Here is a 17,767-nt window from a genome sequence, read left to right as displayed (position 1 = left end):
CCCCGCGTCCGTCCCCGTTTATCTCCCGGGAGCCGCCTGCGCGGCGCCGTTGGTCCTCCGCGCCGCCAGGGGGCGGCAGAGGCTCCTCCGCGCCGCCGTGGGGCGACAGAGCCGTCTCTGGCCCTCCCCGTTGCCATAGCGACGACGCCGCCGCCATGGCCGCCAGCGGGCCGGCGCCGCTTCTGCCCGCCGAGGCCGAGGCACTGGTGCGGGCGCTGCAGGGCACCGAGCTGCGGGACGCCGGCGGGCAGGGGTGCGGGGGCACGGCTCCGTTGGGGATGGGGTCGGGGTCTGGGGTGTCCCCAGAGGGCCCGAGGGGGGAGCACGAAGAAGTGGCTCTGAATTTGGTTTGTCCGCATTAGGGCTGTGTGAGGGGGGGAGGAGAGGAGAGGAGCCGATCTGGGGCCTGCCCAGAGGCTCTGGGTTGGGGTAGAGAGGGGTCCGAGATCGGGGGGGGGCGTCCACAGAAGGTCTAGGGGGAAGAGGAGGGGCCCTGGGTTTGGTGTGTTGCCAGAGGGCCTGGGTAGGGATAAGGAGGGGTCCCCAGAAGGTCTGGGGTAGAGAGGAGGGGCCCCAGTTTTGAGGTGACCCCAGGGGGTCATGGTGGGGTGCGGGTGCAGTAGGGGCCCCAATTCTGGAGCCCTCCTGGAAGGGCTGGGAGAAAGAGGACGGTCCATGTGGCGTGGGGAGGCTTCCTTGCCTTCCCTTCCTTGGGTCCAGAGCTGGGATGTCCCCCGAGGCTCTGTGTGGATAGGGGCAATGGAGAAGAGGGACCCCCATTTGTGGGGTGTCCCCAGTGGGGTGTCTTATGGTGATGTCACTGGGGGCAGACAGGAGGGCAGCCGGGTTGGGGCTGCCACAGTTGGAGCTGTTGCTCCAGGGAGCGCAGGGTCAGGGTGCAGCATGGAGTTTGAGGGTGCCTGGCAGGCTTGGGGCTTTTCCTGGGGATGGGGGTGCCAGGAGCAGGTTTCCCTGAATGAGGGACCCTCACCAGGAGTGCAGCAGAGCCCCAAAGCCGATGGCCAGGGGTCTCTGGCACTGATGTCTGTGCTGGCTGCCCTGCAGATGGCTTCGGCAGCACGAGTGTGTGGAGAAGCTCAATATGCACGCCATCCTGAGCGCTTCCATGGGCCAGGAGCAGCTCCTCACCGAGCTGCTGATCACCTACGCCAAGGTGAGCCTCCTTTGAGTGCGGTAGTGATCCCCATGCCAGGCCTTCAGCCTTGAGCTGGCGTTGTCTTGTGGACAAGTTGAAATTTTGGAATAAAATGGTGAAGAATCTGCTGTATCGCTGGCAAAGACATTTGACTGGTGGTTTGCCAGTGTTGCTTTTTAAAAAAAATTAAAGGTCAAGCTGTGGTATTTCTGCTTGGTCTCTGGTTCTTCTCTGGAGATTGTTTTGGTCTCTTGTGTACCAGCCCCTCTGGTTGCAGATGTCTGTCCTTACCTGAGGTGTCTCAGCCCCAGAATGTGCTGCGCTGCACCAGGATGTGTGCACTAGGATGTGCCCTGGACCTGCCCAGCTTCCTGGGGTCTTCTTCCCCGTTTGCAACCCCAGGAGCTTTCTCTGCCCTCTTGTTTGCTGGGGAAAAGCTGATGATTTCTGAGGTGGGTGACTACAGATTGTGCGCCCCAAGGCTGCTGTCCTCCTTGAGATGACTCCAAAGTCTGTGCAGCTGAGCATTAGCAATAAAACTGGTTCCCACTCCGGCACTGGTTTGAATGGCTTTGCTCACCTATCCCTTCCCTGTCCAGATTCCTGTTCTCATTGGGGAGTTGATCTCTGTGGAGATCTGGAAGCACAAGATCTTTCCTGTGCTGTGCCGGCTGGAGGACTTCAAGCCAAGAAGCACCTTCCCCATCTACGTGGTGGTGAGTAGAGGGGACAGTGGGAACAAGCCTGGAAATTGGGCAGGCACCACTATACTTAAATCTCACCCCAAAGATCTCAGAACTGGGGTTTTACATCTCACCAGGCTGAGGAGCTGCAGTGGGCAGCATGACACAGTGGGAAGCACCTAGTTTCCCAAAGCCGTGAGTGACAAGCCTATGTCCTTGCCCCTAGGAAGGACAGGGACTCACTCCCAGGGGAGCTCAGCTCCATGGAGGGCTGCACCCCTGCCTAATCCTGCACAGGGGCTTGTGGGAGCTGCTGGATGTAGCAAAAGCCACTCCTGGAGGCGACTGTGCTCCTGGCTTGCAGCTCCCAGCGACTTGGCGCTGCCCTCGCTCCCAGGCAGCAACACCACTGGGGTATTTTCCCCCTTCTGAGCACTGTTTTTTCTCTGGCACCTCCAACCAAAGGGCTCTCTGAGGCTATGTGCCTCTGGGTTAAGGAAAAGGTAGCTTTTTCTTACCGAGCTTCTGGGAGCAGTGGTCCCTTGGGCCATTCTTGGCAAGGGAGCGTTCTCAGGAGCTCGACTTCCCTGCGGAGGGGTGCAGCTCTTGACCTAAGGGAAATCTGCCCAAGGCTTGGAAGTTTTAGCCTGTTTCCAGTCGGGGGTAACACCTTGCTGGGGGAAGGTGGTGTCTTCCCTGGGCAGCCATTTGTCTGCAGCATTGCCTGGAGGCAGTTATCTCCTGACTCCCAGTCTCAGGACAAGGCTGTCTGCCCAGTCGGGGGGTGCTGAGAGCAGTGCAGCCGTGCAGAGCACTGTCCCCTCTCCAGCAGTGGCTCTGTGCCAGTACCAGGGGCTGCAGCTTGCCCGAGGGCTATGGTTGTACTGCCACTGGAGTGCAGAGACAGAGCTGCGAAGAGCCCAGCCTGCTGGGAAGCATGGTTCTCTATCAGCGCATTAGAGCATCAGAGGCATGTTAACATAAATATTAATACGATCTGGAGTTGTTTTAAAAATTATATCACTTGCATTGGCCCTTGGACTTGTTTTTGGCCACAACTACACAAGCAGCTTCCTAAGAGGAGCCCTTTTCCCGGTCCCATCACCTGTGTCCTCGATGCTGATGACTGCTCTGCTGTTACCTCAGTCTTGCCGTTTTCCTCCCGCAGCTGCATCATGAAGCCTCCATCATTAACCTCTTGGAGACAGTGTTTTTTTACAAGGTAAGGGGCAGGTTGAGCTTTCTTCAGTGTAAAGGTCCCGAGGGTGGAAAGCCACAACTGTGAGGGCTGGCCTTCTGTGAAACTCTTGTCCTTGTGAAGGAGATCTGCGAGTCAGCAGAGGATGGCATTCTGGATTTAATTGATTATTGCCACCGAAAACTGACCCTGCTCGCAGCGCGAAGCGCCAATGGACAGATAGTGACCTCGACGGAGCTCCGTCCCGAGGATCTGGTCAGCCCCTCATCCATGCAGGTGAGGAGAAAGTCCTGTCGCTTACTGGTGGCACATGTGATGGGGGATGTAGGCAACCTGAAGAGGCACAGGCCTTCCCGTGGAGAACCCTTCGGCTGCAACCCCAGCACCTCCCACCCATCTCGGAGTGTGTCTGGTGCTGGTGCTCGTCCATGCCAGCAGCTCAGGCTGGGCTGGCAGCTGCACCCACCTCCCTCCATCCCACAGCCACGCTTCCACCACCTCTTGTGACAGTGCCAGCCTGAGGCTTCCTACAGGACACGGTCTGAGCTGGCACTCTGAGCAGGGAGATGCTGGAGAATCGATGGTTACACAAAATATTCAGTACGGGGTTTTGGCTATTTGCTCTTGCTCTTAAAAGCTGTGTGGGTATGTCTCCCCGGAGTTTATAAAACCACCTTAGCCCAGGCTGCAGCTGGAGCTGCCAGGGTTAACCATGAGAGGGATCCCTCCCTCAACCGATGTACAATAGGACTAGGAATTGTCCCACTGTTGGTGTTTCCCCCAGCTTCCTCAGCCCTCTGAGAAACACCTCTCTGCTGGTCGGGACCAGTGGTGAGCCCAGAGCTGTTCCTAGTCAGGTGTTTCGGGGCTGATGCACACACCTTCCCAGTTTGGGAGCTCTCTCTGCTTTTGGGACTTTGCTTCTGAGCACCTCAAGTTTTCCCTTTAAACTACACACGTCACGAGGAGCGTCTGGAGAAGCGGGGTTAAAGCGAGAGCCTGCAAGCTTGGCCGTACCTCCCCACATCGCCTCCATCCTTTGGCTTGTTGCCCGAGCACATGCTCCTCTTTCAGAAAAGGGAAGGAAGTGGAGGGCTCTGGAGCACAATAGGGGTGTTTTCCAGGAAATGTTTTCCCAGCTGGGGAGGGGAAAAGGGTGTCTCTGTTAGAGCTTCGACATGGCTCATGGAAAAAAAGAAAAAAGACCTTTTCTAGCCAATAGGGTCCAAAAAAGTGCTCGTCTCCCAAGGAGCCTGGTTTCCTCTGATTCATTCCAGACCCTTCTGACTCTACATACAATAACCCCCTACTGAAAAACTGTTCCTGCCCTCTCCTGTGTTGTAGAGCCTGTTGTCCTTTGTGACTGTGTACGGTGGTAACCTCTGGAGCAGGACCTGTTCTCCTGTTTTCCAGAAGCACAGGCAAAAGATAGTCCCTGCCCAAAAGTAGCAGAGATGAGGTCTGGGTACCAGCAGGAGCTGTAGGAAACAGCCTCACTGGCAGAGTTTGGAGATCCAGGGAGATGGGGAGAAGAGCCCAAAGAGCTTTCTTGGTAGCGTGTGGGCACCAGGGTGGGGAGCACAGGGCTTCTCACTGCAGGAATTTGAAAGGAAACTGTTGCGGTGACGCTTTAGAGGAATAGAAGTTGCTGAGGTCAGTGCTCTGCACACAGAGATGTGAGGGCTGAGCGTCTGGGAGTGGAGAGGAGAAGCTCTGTCTTGGCCAGGGCGAAGGACTTGGCACCTCTCAGCCTAGCTGTCCCGATGGTCTCAAAAGAAGCTGAGTCAGAAGGTGGTCAGGCTGTCGGGGATGAGCGGGGTTTCCGCGCTGCCTGGGAAGGGAAGGAGGCCGGGTAGCTGGAGAGCGTGGCGTAGCTGCAGGCTGGGATAACCACAGGCAGATGCTGGCTGTATGCAAGCTGGAGGGGAGAGGCACATCCAGGAGGGGTGGATGTAGGACTGCAGCTGCGCCAAGGCTAAGTTTCTCCCTCCTCTTCCAGTTCCTCTGCTGATCATGCAGCTTCCCCCTCCCTGAGCCTCATGTCTCATGGGCCACAAGTTGATCCCAGAAGGGGAGAGAGGATCTGGTCTGAGACTGGCCTCTTTCAGGGGATGTCTCTGTGCAGGGGCACTGCTGCTAGTAGCCACCCGTGATCTGTTAGGAGTAGGGAGATGAAGCATGAGCAATGGTGAGCCATACTTCTGCAGCTGCCCTGGCAAACAGGCAGCACTGGCACAGTCGAGATGAGAAGCAGAGTTTGTATTGCAGGGCTCTGGTTTCCTCCCCAGTCTGTGGTTACCGAGGCACAGCCAAGAGGCTGCCTCCCTGGAGCTCCTGGGACATGGGGCCTGAAATCCCGAGGCTGTGCTTGTCTCTCCACAGGAGCTGCAGAAGCAGGCAGAGATGATGGAGTTTGAGATTTCCCTGAAAGCCCTGTCCGTGCTGCGGTTCATCACCGATCAGGTGGAGAGGTAGGTGCCCAGGAGCAGCAGAGAACACGCACCGAACTTTCCGGTTGGGACTCCTGTGGGATCGCAGCGGGTGCCTGGACCCCTTTCAGCAGCTGGCTGTGGTGGCAAACGCAGCAGCACTCCACCCCACTCCATGGTACTTGCGGGAACCCAGATCATTGTTTTTTTTCCTGCCTCTCCCAGTTGCCTCAGGGAGCGATTGTATCCGTTGTGGCGTTTGTCTGCGAGCGCCATTTCACCCTTTCTGTCGTATTCCCAGTCTGCCCCTGAGCGCGCTGACGCGGATGCTGAACACCCACAACCTGCCCTGCCTCCTTGTTGAGCTGGTGGAGCGTTGCCCCTGGAGCTGTCGCGAAGCAGGTACGGATGGATCGTGGTACCTGGGGTGCCGTGATGGTGCGCTGGGACCTGCCACCGCTGACAGCTCTGCTCCAGGAGCCCTGCTGAAAGCTGCTCCCCTCTGGCCTCCTCCTCCTCACTAGTGCTCCCTGCCTGAAGCTGTTCAGCTTGGGAGTAGCTGCAGCACAGCCGGGCTGGGGACCCGGCAGCACTCCCAAAAGCCGATTCTCGCACAGGGCTGTGTCTCTTCTGAGTTGATCAGGGCCAGGACGGAAGCAGGAGCGTAGCACGTCTGCCAGCCCCACCTGCTCCACTGAGAAGCCTTGTCCTGGACACAGAAAGACCAGAGTGCCAGTCTCAGCCTCTCTGCACCTTTCTGGGCCAGCGCTGGGAGCTGGAGCCAGACATGAGCTCTCCCCGGCAGCAAACAGACTGCCCTGGAGCTGCTGGTCATTGAGCTTCGCTCTTGCCAATGGCCTCCGATCAGGTTGTGCCCATTGGCCATCGCCTGCACTGTCAGCACTGCCTCCCGCACCTCTGCAGACAGGCATGCCCCCCGCCCCCCCCCCAGCTTCCCCACTGCCTCTGAGCACTGGGGGGGCACAGCCTGGGGCGTGGGAACCCGTGCTCCCCTCCCCAGCCCGGCACCACGGGGGTCACGGTGCGGGCAGGGGAGGGAGGAAAAGATGCTGGGAAGCACGTGGCTCTGTGCCTGCCGAGAGGAGCCCAGCTGGATGTGGGAGCTTTCCTCCTTCCTCCGGCCAGGAAATGCGTCCCTTTTTTCTGCCTGTGTGCTCGGGGTGTCAGAGGGAGCTTTGATCCAGGGCCCTGGGGGAGAGACTGGAAAGAAACCAGAGTGCAAAGGCATTTCCAGGCTGTGCAGATGCAGGGTTACATCCTCCTCCATCCCCCCAGCAGCACAGTAGCTGCTGGAGCTTGTTTTGTCACTTCTGTTGTATTCATGTTTTCACTGGCAGAAGAACCTCCAGAAGAGCAGGTATTGGCCATGTTAATGCCCCAAAACACTCCTCTCCAGCCACTCTGTTGCTGCAGCATGGGCTCCCCCACCGTTTGCCAGTGCTCTACACTCATGGCCAAGAGCTGTCCTCCTTCGGGCAGCGCTGTCTCTCCCTGGAGCTGCATGTTGTTCTGCCCTTCAGGCAAGCTCAAGAAGTTTGAGAATGGCGCGTGGCATGTGGTGCCCCCTGAAGACCAGATGAAAATGACCAAACTCGATGGGCAGGTGTGGCTTGCCCTCCTCAACCTTCTGCTCAGCCCTGAATGCCAGCGCAAATACCACTTTGATGGCTTCAACAAGAGCCAGCTCCTCAAGGTAGGACCCTACACCACGAAGGCTGTGGGCCCTGCAGCACAGAGTAGGACCTTTCCAGCATTAGGCAGCTCCGGGCATCTCTCCCCATCCTTGCCGTGGGCTTCTAGCAGCCAGTGGTGGGAGAGCAGGGGGGTCTGTCACCATGCCAGCAGCAGCAAAGCTTGTGTTTGTGAGTGCATCATGTGGGACCCCCATGGGTTGCTCTGCTGGTGCCCCACAGATCCCTTGCTCTTCCCATGCTGCTTCCCCAGCTCTGGCTCCCTTGTCTTGACTTCTTTCTGTTCACTCTTCTCCTCTGTCGCCACAGCTCCGTGTGTTCCTGACAGATGTCCTCATTGACCAGCTGCCCAACCTGGTGGAGATGCAGAGATTTCTGAGCCACCTCGCTGTGACAGAGCCGGCTCCCCCAAAGAAGGATCTTGTCCTGGAGCAGGTATCCTGTGGCTCTTCCTCCACCTCTCCAGCCGCCCTGCTTTAAGCCCAATAACTCCCTACTTGTTTTTCCTCCCACCAAGCTAAGCTCTGGAGAAGTAGTGCCCTGGTAAAGCAGCCAAGCACCCACTTCACAGTTAGACCCTTATTGCCAGCAAAGTTGTCCATGGATGACATGAGAGCCTTGTCCTACTACAGCAGTGGCCAAGCAGTCGCATCTAAAGGCACAAATGCTGGGTTATAAACAGCTCTCCAGATTGCATCAAGTCCCTGGGGTGGTGGCCACATGGGACAGAGACAACCTCTGGCTTGTTTTGACAATTAACTCTATTTAACATTTATCAGTGTTTTCCTGCTGAATTCTGGACTCCCCAGTGAAGAGACCTCTTTACAGCCCTGACCCAGGGCTGCTTGGCACACTGCGTACGGAGGGACGCCAAGGTCTGGTGGCAGACTGCAGTCAGACTGGTCCCGGCTGATATCTGGGGCTCAGGAGTTGGGCCCTGAGGATCTTCAAACAGCCTGGAGTCTCTGGGGTTTTTAATCCGTGTAGTGATAACCACTGAAGAGAAGTGTTTCTACTGCCTTCTTGCGAGCTGGGGGGAGATTGGGGGGGGGGGGGGGGGGGGGGCGGGGCATATCTGCAAAGAGGCAGCTGGGAAGGGCTCTGGGAGAGCAGAGGCTCTTCCCAACTTCTGGAGCTGCAGGAAGACTCCACACTGCTTCCCAGGGCAGGTTGGGCAGTGGCCACTTGGGCTGTGCCGATGGGGAGCATTCTGTGCCCGTCATGGCTGCCCGGGAGGAGGGTGGTGTACCCCGGCCGGCGCTGGCTGCGGCTGAGCCAGAGGCATGGCCCGTGCTAGGAGGTGGGCCTGGGGAAGGCTGAAAACCCACAAGGCGCGTGGTTGGGGACGGGGATGGCAGCAGGGCAGTGGTGGTTATGGATTCAGTCCACGTGCCTTGACTGCCAGCATGTCAGTGGGGCAGGGACAGGCAGCTGCCATGCTGGGGACCTTGTCCCGCCCTCGCCCAGGTTGCTGCCCTTCTCCATAGCTCTGCTTTCATGCCGGTGCTGCTCCTGCCCCGCCAAGGGCTGGGGCTGAGCCGGGCAGGCGGGCAGGGGCAGTCAGCTAGAAGCACACACGTGGGCTCCCTACTCTGCCCAAAAAGTGATGAACTCACTCCCTGTCGCCGAGCCAAGCTGAGAAAAAGCTTTTTTCCATTCGGCTGCTCCCAGAGCAGCCTCCTCCCCTTCCAGGCCTGGCTATTTTTACTCTGCTGGAGAAGGCAGTGCTGTTTGAAGCAGCATCTTTCTCTCCAGAGCCTGAGCTCCCCGCACTGCTCTTGGCTGGTGCCTTCCCTTTTGTGCCGGCCAGCCCTTCTCCGGCTGTTCGTCTTCAGGGAAGTGACGAGTGGAAAAATCTGCTCAGGCAAATGGCTCCAGAGCACGGGGTTCATGCTGCTGCCGGCACACAGGACGCTGAGATCCCAGGGCTTTCTGTTTGGGAGCCTGAACCTCAGGGCTGGACTCTCACTTCCAACCGAACCCCAAAGGTTTTGCCTTGTTTCACGTGAATGTTCATTGGCAAGCGGATCCATCCCCTCTGCGTACACAAAAGCACCCCCTTACTCCCTGTGCCTTCACCTCGGCATGTGCCACCTCTGCTCACCCTCCCAGTGAGGAGCACATTCCTGTGCCCAGGGCTGGCTGCACCCCCATCCCCTAAATGCCTCCGTACCGCAGCATGTTCAGCCTGGCTGCCAGCACCCCTTCCTCCTGCTCTGCCTCTCCCACCAGGTTCCCGTCATCTGGGACCACATCTTCAAGAAAAACGCAGGGAAGTGGGAGGCCATTGCCAAGCACCAAGTGAAGTGCATCTTCAGCCCCACCGAGGAGGAGCTGAAGCTCCAGGCGCGCAGGTAAGGCCCTGGCATGTGCACACAGGATGCCCAGTGGAACCAGTATCCCTGTTAGCAGAGGCTGGAGCTCAGCTCTGGGAGGACAGAGGGGTCTGTGGTACTGGCTGGGGGTGTCCCCTCTGTGGCAGGGTGCAGTAAGGACAGCTTGCTGCTTGTTGGTGGTTCCCCATGAGCAGTCTCACCCCATTTCTGCCCACCGCAGGTGGGCACAGACTTACAGCCTGGACATGATGGAGGCTCTCGCCCCTGACAAGCCCCGATGCAGGGTGTGTGGCGAGGAGGCGGCCAAGCGGTGCTCTCGCTGCCGGAACGAGTGGTACTGCACACGGTAAGGGAGCTGTGCCACCCCTCCATGTCCCCTGCAGCCCCCCAGTGCCCCCCGATGCCCCCCACTCTGCAGAGCACCACAAACCTCACTGGGGGATGCTGTGAAAGGGCCAAGGGAAGCCAGGGGTCCCACCGCTGCTCAGCACCACTGCCTCTCCACTCACCACATACCTCTCCAAATCTTGTGGTGGGGCTGATGTGCTGGGACACTGGTGGAGGAGATGCTGGTGAATGTTGTGTCACTGATGCCAGATGCTGAGCTACCTGTGCCCACCTCCACAGCAGCAACGGGCTGGGTTTCCCATAGTGACACCATCTCCTTCTCCTACACCTTAGTGGGGCAGGAGAGGGGAGAAAATCGCCTGTGGCTGTGTGGGTGCAGGTGACAGGCTGGGATGCGGCAGCTGGAATGGTGACAATAAATTAAATCTTCTCTGGTGCTAAACCATCTGGCAAGGTCTGGCTATAGCTGTGTCTCTAAACCCTCTTAGCCCCAACTGGAGGGCTGCATCTACTTCCCTGTTGGGCTGATGCTTAGCCATGCCAAATCCCTGCCAGCACCCGGAGAAGTGCGGTGCTGGCATTTGTCCTGGTCACTGCTTCACTACCGGGGACGGATGTGGCCCCGCTGTGTCCCTGCTCAAGCTGTGGGCACCTTGCTTGGCAGCAGAGCCCTGGCGCAGTGGCCTTCCCCTCCGCAGGGCGTGCCAGGTCCAGCACTGGCAGAAGCACAAGGCTGCCTGCAACCTGATGGCCGGGGCGGTTGGAGGAGTGGGTGACCCACAAGAGCAGCAGTAACGGGCATCTGACCCATGGCTCGGCTCGGCGGAGGCTCCCCCTGCGTGGAGCCCAGTGCCCGCAGAGAAGCCAGCAAAGGCCCCTTCTGCCTCCTGCCAGCCCCGGGCAGCGCTGGCCGGCCTCGGCCTCTCCTCTCCCACCTCCCCACCCCGCAGCCTTCTCCAATAAACCTCCTTATACACACTGCCACTGCTCAGCTCCTGCTTTGTTTTTTTCCTCATAGCTGAAGATGCTAAACCGCTTCCTCCCCTCCTTCGCACCCAGGGAGAGGGGTGTGGGGCCATTTTTTTCCCTCAGTGACAACACAAATCCCAGAGAACCCCCAAAAAAACAGGTGATACCCTTGTGGTTACCAGAAAGGCCAAGTCCTCTCTAGCCGAGGCCCGTGAGCTGGGGGAGAGAAGGGGCCGAGCAGGCCTTCGTGTGCTGCCCCTTATCTTTCGGCCGCCGTTGTTAGAGCGGCGGCGGGAGGCAGAGGATGTGGTTAGCACCTCACTCTGAGAAAGCAGATTAGTTTCTCGGGTGTTCGTCATCTGTCATCTCGCAGGGACCGTTCCCCTCCCTCCCTCCCTCCCTCCACCGCCCTCCTCTCAGTTGATGTGACATTAGCACCGAGGGCTTCGCCCCCCCTCTGCCCACCAGCAATCTCTCTGCTGGGTTTACTGGTGGCCTGCTCTGCCTTGGGGTTCATCCCCACCTCTCTCCGGCCAGCAGCTGCTGCCGAATGCTGGAACCTTGGTGCTGGCACTGCCGTGCATCTCCTTTTCTGATGGGGTGCCTGAGATCTCCCCCCACCCCAAAACAAGCTTTTGCACCAGCGCTGCTGTGACAGGAGCCATGACAGCGAGCAGGAAGCCATCACGATCCAACTGCAGCCCTGCTGAGCAGCTCGGGCTCGGAGTCTCCTTGCCCCGAGCCCAGGCTGCTCGGCCAGTGCGGCAGCCAGACCAAGCATAGGGGCTCTCCGGGGGCAATTTGGCTGCTTCTCGTCCACTGCCAGAGGTTCCCCCAGACTCTTTTCCCGCTGGGAAACTGAGGCACGGAGCGAGGCTTGCCCTGGTCCTGGGAGAGGTGGTGGAGAGACCGGGACTCCGGGCTTCCCCTTGCCCGGCAGCGGCTCCCAGAGTCTCATCCCCGCCTCCAGCCCGCCCTGCCGGGCTTGCCGGGACCAGGGGCGGCGGTCGGGCCCCCGGGGCGCTGCGCAGCTCCCACCCGCTCCTGCCTCAGTTTCCCCCGCGGCGCCCGGACGGGGCGGCCCCTCCCGATCCCCGCCCCGGCCCCATCCTCGGTGCTGCCCCCCCTTCCCTCCCCCCCCCCGCCCCGCCGCCGCGCAGCGCCCGCGGCCGCCGGGCCATGGAGCTCATCGAACTGCGGGAGCTGCAGCCGGAGCCGCGGCCGGGCCGCGGCCGCCTGGAGCGAACCAACGCGCTGCGCATCAGCCCGGCCCGACGGCCCGGCCCCGCTCCCGGCCCCGGCGCGCAGCCCGACCTGCGGCTGACGGCGGCACCGGGCGCCGGGCACCGCTTCGAGCCGCGGCGCCGCGGGCTCCACACCTGGTGCGACCTCTGCGGGGACTTCGTCTGGGGCGGCGGCAGGAAGAGCCTCCAGTGCCGCCGTGAGTACCGCGCCCCGGGCCTCCCGGCACCCCCACCGGGCATCCTGCCACCGGGATCCCCTTATGGGCACCGGGCATCCTGCCACCGGGATCCCCTTATGGGCAACGGGCATCCCGCCACCGGGAACCCCCACCGGGCATCGGGTATCCTGCCACCGGGAACCCCCATCATCGGGAACTTCCACCGGGCACCGGGTATCCTGCCACCGGGAACCCCTACTGGGCCACTGGGTATCCTGCCACCGGGAACACCCATCACTGGGAACCCCCGCGGGGCACCGGCTATGCTACCACCGGGATCCCCCATCACCGGGAACTCACACTGGGCACGGGGTATCCTGCCACTGGGAAAGTCCATCACTGGGCACCCCCACTGGGCATCGGGTATCCTGCCACTGGGAACTCCTGCCACCAGGCACCCCCACCAGACACGAGGCATCCCACCACTGGGACTCTCCACCTCTGGGCACCCCCACCAGGCACCGGACATCCTGGTAGTGGGCACCCCCACTGGGCACTGGGTGTGGGTATCCTGGTACTAGGCACTCCCACCGGGCATGGGCATCCCAGTATGGGGCACACACACCAGGCAGTGGGTGTCTGTCCTGGTGCTGGGCACTGGGCACCCCACCACATACTGCGGATCCCAGTACTGGGCACCCGCGCTGGGCACAAGCATCCCAGCACCACGCACCCGCACCAGGCACTCATCCCAGAACTGGGCACCCACAGTGGGCACGGGCATCTTGGTACCAAGCACCCCAACCGAGTACTGGGCATCCCCGTAACTGGCACGTGCACCAGGCCTCTGGGCACCAGACACCCGCACTGGGCACTGGACATCCCAGAACTGGGCACACGCACTAGGCACTGGGCAGCCGCATACCAAATACCAGGCACTGCACATCCCAGTGCTGAGCACCCCCACCAAGCACCAGGCATCCTGGTACCAAGTAGCCCCAGCAGGTACCAGGCATCCTGATACCAGGCACTGGGCACCTCAGAACCAGGCACTGAGCATCCCAGCCATCAGGCACCCACACTGGCCAGCCCAGACAGGTAGCACAGGCATTGTGCAAGCAGCATGGCACAGGCCAGCAGCATGGCACCACACCGTGTCCCATGTGGATGCTGCCTCTGGGCCCCTGACACCAGCACAGCATGGCCAGGCAGCTGGCACTGGGCACCGGTACTGGCACCACACACCAACCCTTGCCCCACTGGGCACTAGTATCCTCCCCGGCAGAGTCGCTGACCCTGGCATTGCTCCTGTTCCTATCCCCAGACTGCAGCTTCACCTGCCACTACCGGTGCCGGGCCCTGGTGCGGCTGGACTGCAGTGGTCCCCCGAGCGCCAGTGACGAGGACGATGGCACCGAGCAGGCGTTGGAGAAGGACACCAATGTGGTAGGGCCTGGCCTGTGTCTGCGGGAGAGGGTGTGGGCAGGGGTTGGCCAACCGGGGGGCTGCCCGGGCTGGGAGTGGCTGTACTGAGCTGTGCCATGCGAAGCCATGATGTGTCCTGCCAAGCTGTGCTGTGCCACACTGTAGTGGGCTGTGCTGTGCCAGGCTATGCCATGCTGGGCTGTGCCGAGCCATGCTGGGCTGGGCTGGGCTGTGTGAGGCTGTGCCGTGCCAGACTGTGCCAAGCCATGCCGTGCTGTGCGGTGCCATGCCAGGCTGTGTCACACCAGCCTGTGTCAAGCCATGCTGGGCTGGGCTGGGCCATGCCGGGCTGGGCCACGCCGTGCCATGCCGAGCCGGGCTGTGCCAGGCCATGCCGGGCTTTGCTGTGCTTTGCCATGCCGTGCCGGGCCGGGGCACAGGCGGGTCCGGGCGCGGGTGAAATCACCGCCGGAAGCGGGACCGCGCCGCGCCGCCCCCGGCCCGCGTCAGCCCCACGGCCGGGGCGGGGCGGGGCTGGGACGGGGCTGGGAGCGGGAGCGGGGCAGGGACGGGAATCGCGCTGAGCCAGGACCGGGACAGGGACCGCGATAGGCACCCGGCTGAGCCGAGCCGGGACCGGGCTGAACCGAACCGGGACAGGACCGCGATAGGGACCGGGCTGAGCCGAGCCGAGCCGGGACCGGGACGGGGACCGCGATAGGGACCGAGCGGAGCCGAGCCGGGACAAGGACCGGGACTGTGCTGAGCCGAGCCGGAATAGGGACCGGGACCGGGCGGAGCCGCGCCGGGACCAGGAGCGGGCTGAGCCGAGCCGGGAACGGACTGAGCCGGGCCCCAGCCCGGGGGCCGGCCGGGCTGGCGCGGGGCCGGGTGTGCCCGTGTGCCCGCGGGCTCGGCGGGGCCGCGGGGCGGCCGGGCCGGGCCGTGGCCGCCACCGCGTCCGTGCCCGCGGCCGGCGCGGGAGGCGGCGGGGCCGGGGGCTGCGGGGCGGCGGCGGCGCTGGCGCTGCGGCGGGGCGGCGCGGGGGGCACGGGGGGCAGCACGGCGAGCAGCGGCTACTGCAGCCAGGAGGACTCCGACTCCGAGCCCGAGCTCTTCTACACCGCCCGCACCTCTCTCGGCCGCCGCCCGCGCCGCCGCCAGGTCGGTTCCCGGACCGCTGACCATGACGTCACGAGGGGACGGGGTGACGTCAGCGGGGGGGGGCGCACTCCCCCGGGGCTGGGTGCTGGGGGGGGTGCAGGCGAGGGTGGGTTCGGTGCGGGGCCAGTTGTCGCCCCGCCGTGGGGAAAACACGGAGTGTGGACGGTCTTGTCTTGGGGCTAAGCGTGGCCCTGCTGTGGGGCAGGAGTGGGGCTGAGCGTGGCCCTGCTGTGGGGCAGGAGTGGGGCTGAGTGTGGCCCTGCTGTGGGGCGGGAGTGGAGCTGAGCATGGCCCTGCTGTGGGGCAGGAGTGGGGCTGAGTATGGGGAAAATGTGGGGGCAAGCATGGCCATGTTGTGGGGCAGGGTGGCCCTGCCCAGCTGAACGTGGTGCTGTGGTGTGTGGGTCTTTGCCACCTGGCATGGCCACTCCATGGCCTCCCGGGGGTGCAGCCACTCGCAGAGGGGGCGAAGGACAGTGCTTTGGGGGTGTCAGGGTGAGGCCCCCCCACGGCAGCCTCACAGCTGTCCTCATCCCACGGGGACCCCAGCAGGGTTTGGCAGCTCCTGCATGCCGTGGGGCGGCCATCAGGGCTGGGAGCTCTGGGAGCTCCCCAGCCCCACGGTGCTGTGGGGACACGTGCAGCGCTGTGCGGCGGCTCCGTGGCCCCATATAAGTACTTATTAGCGGGTGTTGGCGGTGCGGACGCCGAGCTGGGACGCCTGGATCCGCCCTGTGTGGGGCCGGCAGTTTGAAGTGGAGTGCCAGCGGCACGGGCGGGTTGCACCCCGAGTCCGGCCCTCCTGCCCCAAATCCCGGGATGTCCCCACAGGCAGCCAGAGTGCCCTGCCACCCTGGTGCCGGGCTGGCGGCTGCTGGCGCTCTGCCTTGAGGATGCTTCTCTGATCTGGGGTGTCAGGAGGGGACACCCGGCCCTGGGGTGTCCTCACAGTGGGTTCACCCATCCCTGCAGCCCCAGGGGTGAAGGCTGGAGCGGGTGGCTGGTGCCGGTGTCCCCAGCGTGGGGCTGGGGCCGCAGTGAGCTCAGTCGCGCTTCCCCGGCACAGGCCAGCTCAGCACCAGCCAGGCTGATGCAACCCCGCGCAACCGCCTGTGCGTGTGTCAGCCGGCGTTTCGGAGCGGGCTAGGGGGCGGTGGGATGCTGGGGCGGGTGGAGGGGTCCCTCCCTGGCTGCAGTGCTGCTCAGCCCGGCCACTGTCACGCAGGATGAGCCCAGTGAGTGGGAGAAGGCAGAGCTGGACCAGGCGCAGGTGGAGCAGCGGATCAAGGAGTACAACAGCCAGATCAACAGCAACCTCTTTATGAGCCTGGTACGGGGATGACGCAGGGCCGGGGGGGTCATGGCACCCTGCCCTGGCCCTGCTCACCTCCCCCCCCGCTGGTGTCTCCCAGAACAAGGATGGCTCCTACACCGGTTTCATCAAAGTGCAGCTGAAGCTGGTGCGCCCCGTCTCGGTGCCGGCCACCAAGCGGGTCCCCTCCCTGCAGGCAGGGCGGCTGGGGCCGCCTGCCCAGAGGGTGAAGCGCCGCACATCCTTCTACCTGCCCAAGGGGACCGTCAAGCACCTGCACATCCTCTCGCACACCCGCGCCAGCGAGGTCATCGACGCCCTCCTCCGCAAGTTCACCGTCGTCGACAACCCCCGCAAATTCGCCCTCTTTGAGAGGTCTGAGAAGGATGAGCAAGGTAGCACCCCGGGGCGGCCCTGTCCCCATAGGGGTGGTTATGTGCCCCTGGTGGCAGCTTCCCCTGGGTGGTGGCGGCCCCGTGGTGGTGATGTCCCCAGGGTGGTGGTGTCTCCCATGGTGATAGCATCCCTGTGGCAGTGGTGTCCCCCATGGCGGTGGTGTCCTCCCTGGCAGCGGTGTCCCTATAGGGCAGCTTCCCCTGGGCAGTGGCATCCCCATGGTGTCAGCATCCCTGTTGCAGCGGTATCCTCCTTGACGGCAGCGTCCTCTGTTACCATGGGTGTATCCCCCATGGCAGTGGTGTCCCCCGTGGTGGTGATGTCCCCATAGTGGCAACATCCTGATGGTAGCAGCATCCCTGTAGCAGCAGTGTCCTCATGGTGGTGATGTCCCCATGGCGGTGTCCCACCCATGATATGTGGCCACGGTTGCAGTGTACCTGCGGAAGCTGGCTGACGAGGAGCAGCCCCTGCGGCTGCGGCTGCTGGCTGGCCCCAGTGAGAAGGTGCTCAGCTTCGTCCTGAAGGAGAATGAGACCGGGGAGGTGAATGTGAGTGCGGGGACGGGGAGGGGACCGGCGCCTGCCTCCCCTCAGGGGACGTGGCTGTGGAGGGGACGTGCCATGTCCCCGTTGCGATGGCAGCTCATGTACCCGCAGTGGGACGCCTTCACACTGCCAGAGCTGCACAACTTCCTGCGCATCCTGCAGCGGGAGGAGGAGGAACACGTGCGCCGGCTGCGGCACCGCTACGCCCGCTGCCGCCAGAAGATGCAGGAGGCACTGGCCATGCATACGCCGGGGTGACCGCGCCACCTGCACCCGCAGCTAGCCAGCGCACCCGGACCCTCGCCCGCCGGCGGGCAGGGGCACCGGGGAGAGAGGGGTGGAATGGGGCACCCCGAGACCCACCGGGCCGTTGCAGCCCCCATGGGGCTGGCCCAGGGAGTGGGTGTCCCAAGGGGGGCCAGTGTCCCCAGGGGGGTGCAGGTGTCTCTGAGCGGGAGCAGGGCGTTGAACACCAATAAAGGCATTTGGGTGACAAGGCCTGGCCTGCGGTGTGTCCTTGGCGGGGGCGCCCGGGGGGCTGGAGCGGGCCGAGGTGGGAGGCGACACGACGACCCCCCGGTGCCGTTCGGGCGGGATGCCCGCACGTGGTGCGCGGCCGAAGCGGGGCTCGAACCAGCGGCCCCGGGATTCTCGCCGGCACCAGGCGCGGAGGAGGGCAGAGCCCGCGC

General features: G+C 62.7%; 2 protein-coding genes across 2 annotated transcripts; both read left to right on the top strand.

Moving 5' to 3' along the window:
* Positions 1 to 155: 155 nt before the first annotated feature.
* Positions 156 to 10,657, top strand: ZMYND10 (zinc finger MYND-type containing 10). Its single transcript, XM_086619277.1, has 12 exons — positions 156 to 253; positions 1,066 to 1,174; positions 1,756 to 1,872; positions 3,008 to 3,061; positions 3,161 to 3,313; positions 5,420 to 5,508; positions 5,768 to 5,868; positions 7,008 to 7,180; positions 7,488 to 7,613; positions 9,411 to 9,532; positions 9,735 to 9,860; positions 10,561 to 10,657. Exons 1-12 carry the CDS (start codon positions 156 to 158, stop codon positions 10,655 to 10,657), a joined length of 1,365 nt encoding a protein of 454 aa, XP_086475403.1.
* A 1,353-nt stretch (positions 10,658 to 12,010) lies between these two features.
* RASSF1 (Ras association domain family member 1) lies at positions 12,011 to 17,336 on the top strand. Its single transcript, XM_086619336.1, has 6 exons — positions 12,011 to 12,272; positions 13,558 to 13,679; positions 16,048 to 16,152; positions 16,235 to 16,529; positions 16,966 to 17,081; positions 17,190 to 17,336. Exons 1-6 carry the CDS (start codon positions 12,011 to 12,013, stop codon positions 17,334 to 17,336), a joined length of 1,047 nt encoding a protein of 348 aa, XP_086475462.1.
* Positions 17,337 to 17,767: the final 431 nt, after the last annotated feature.

Source organism: Tauraco erythrolophus, chromosome 12 (genome assembly GCF_009769465.1).
Source record: "Tauraco erythrolophus isolate bTauEry1 chromosome 12, bTauEry1.pri, whole genome shotgun sequence".
NCBI lineage: Eukaryota > Metazoa > Chordata > Aves > Musophagiformes > Musophagidae > Tauraco > Tauraco erythrolophus.
The sequence above is the reverse complement of the archived record's forward strand: the minus strand, read 5'-3'. Positions and strand labels throughout refer to the sequence as shown.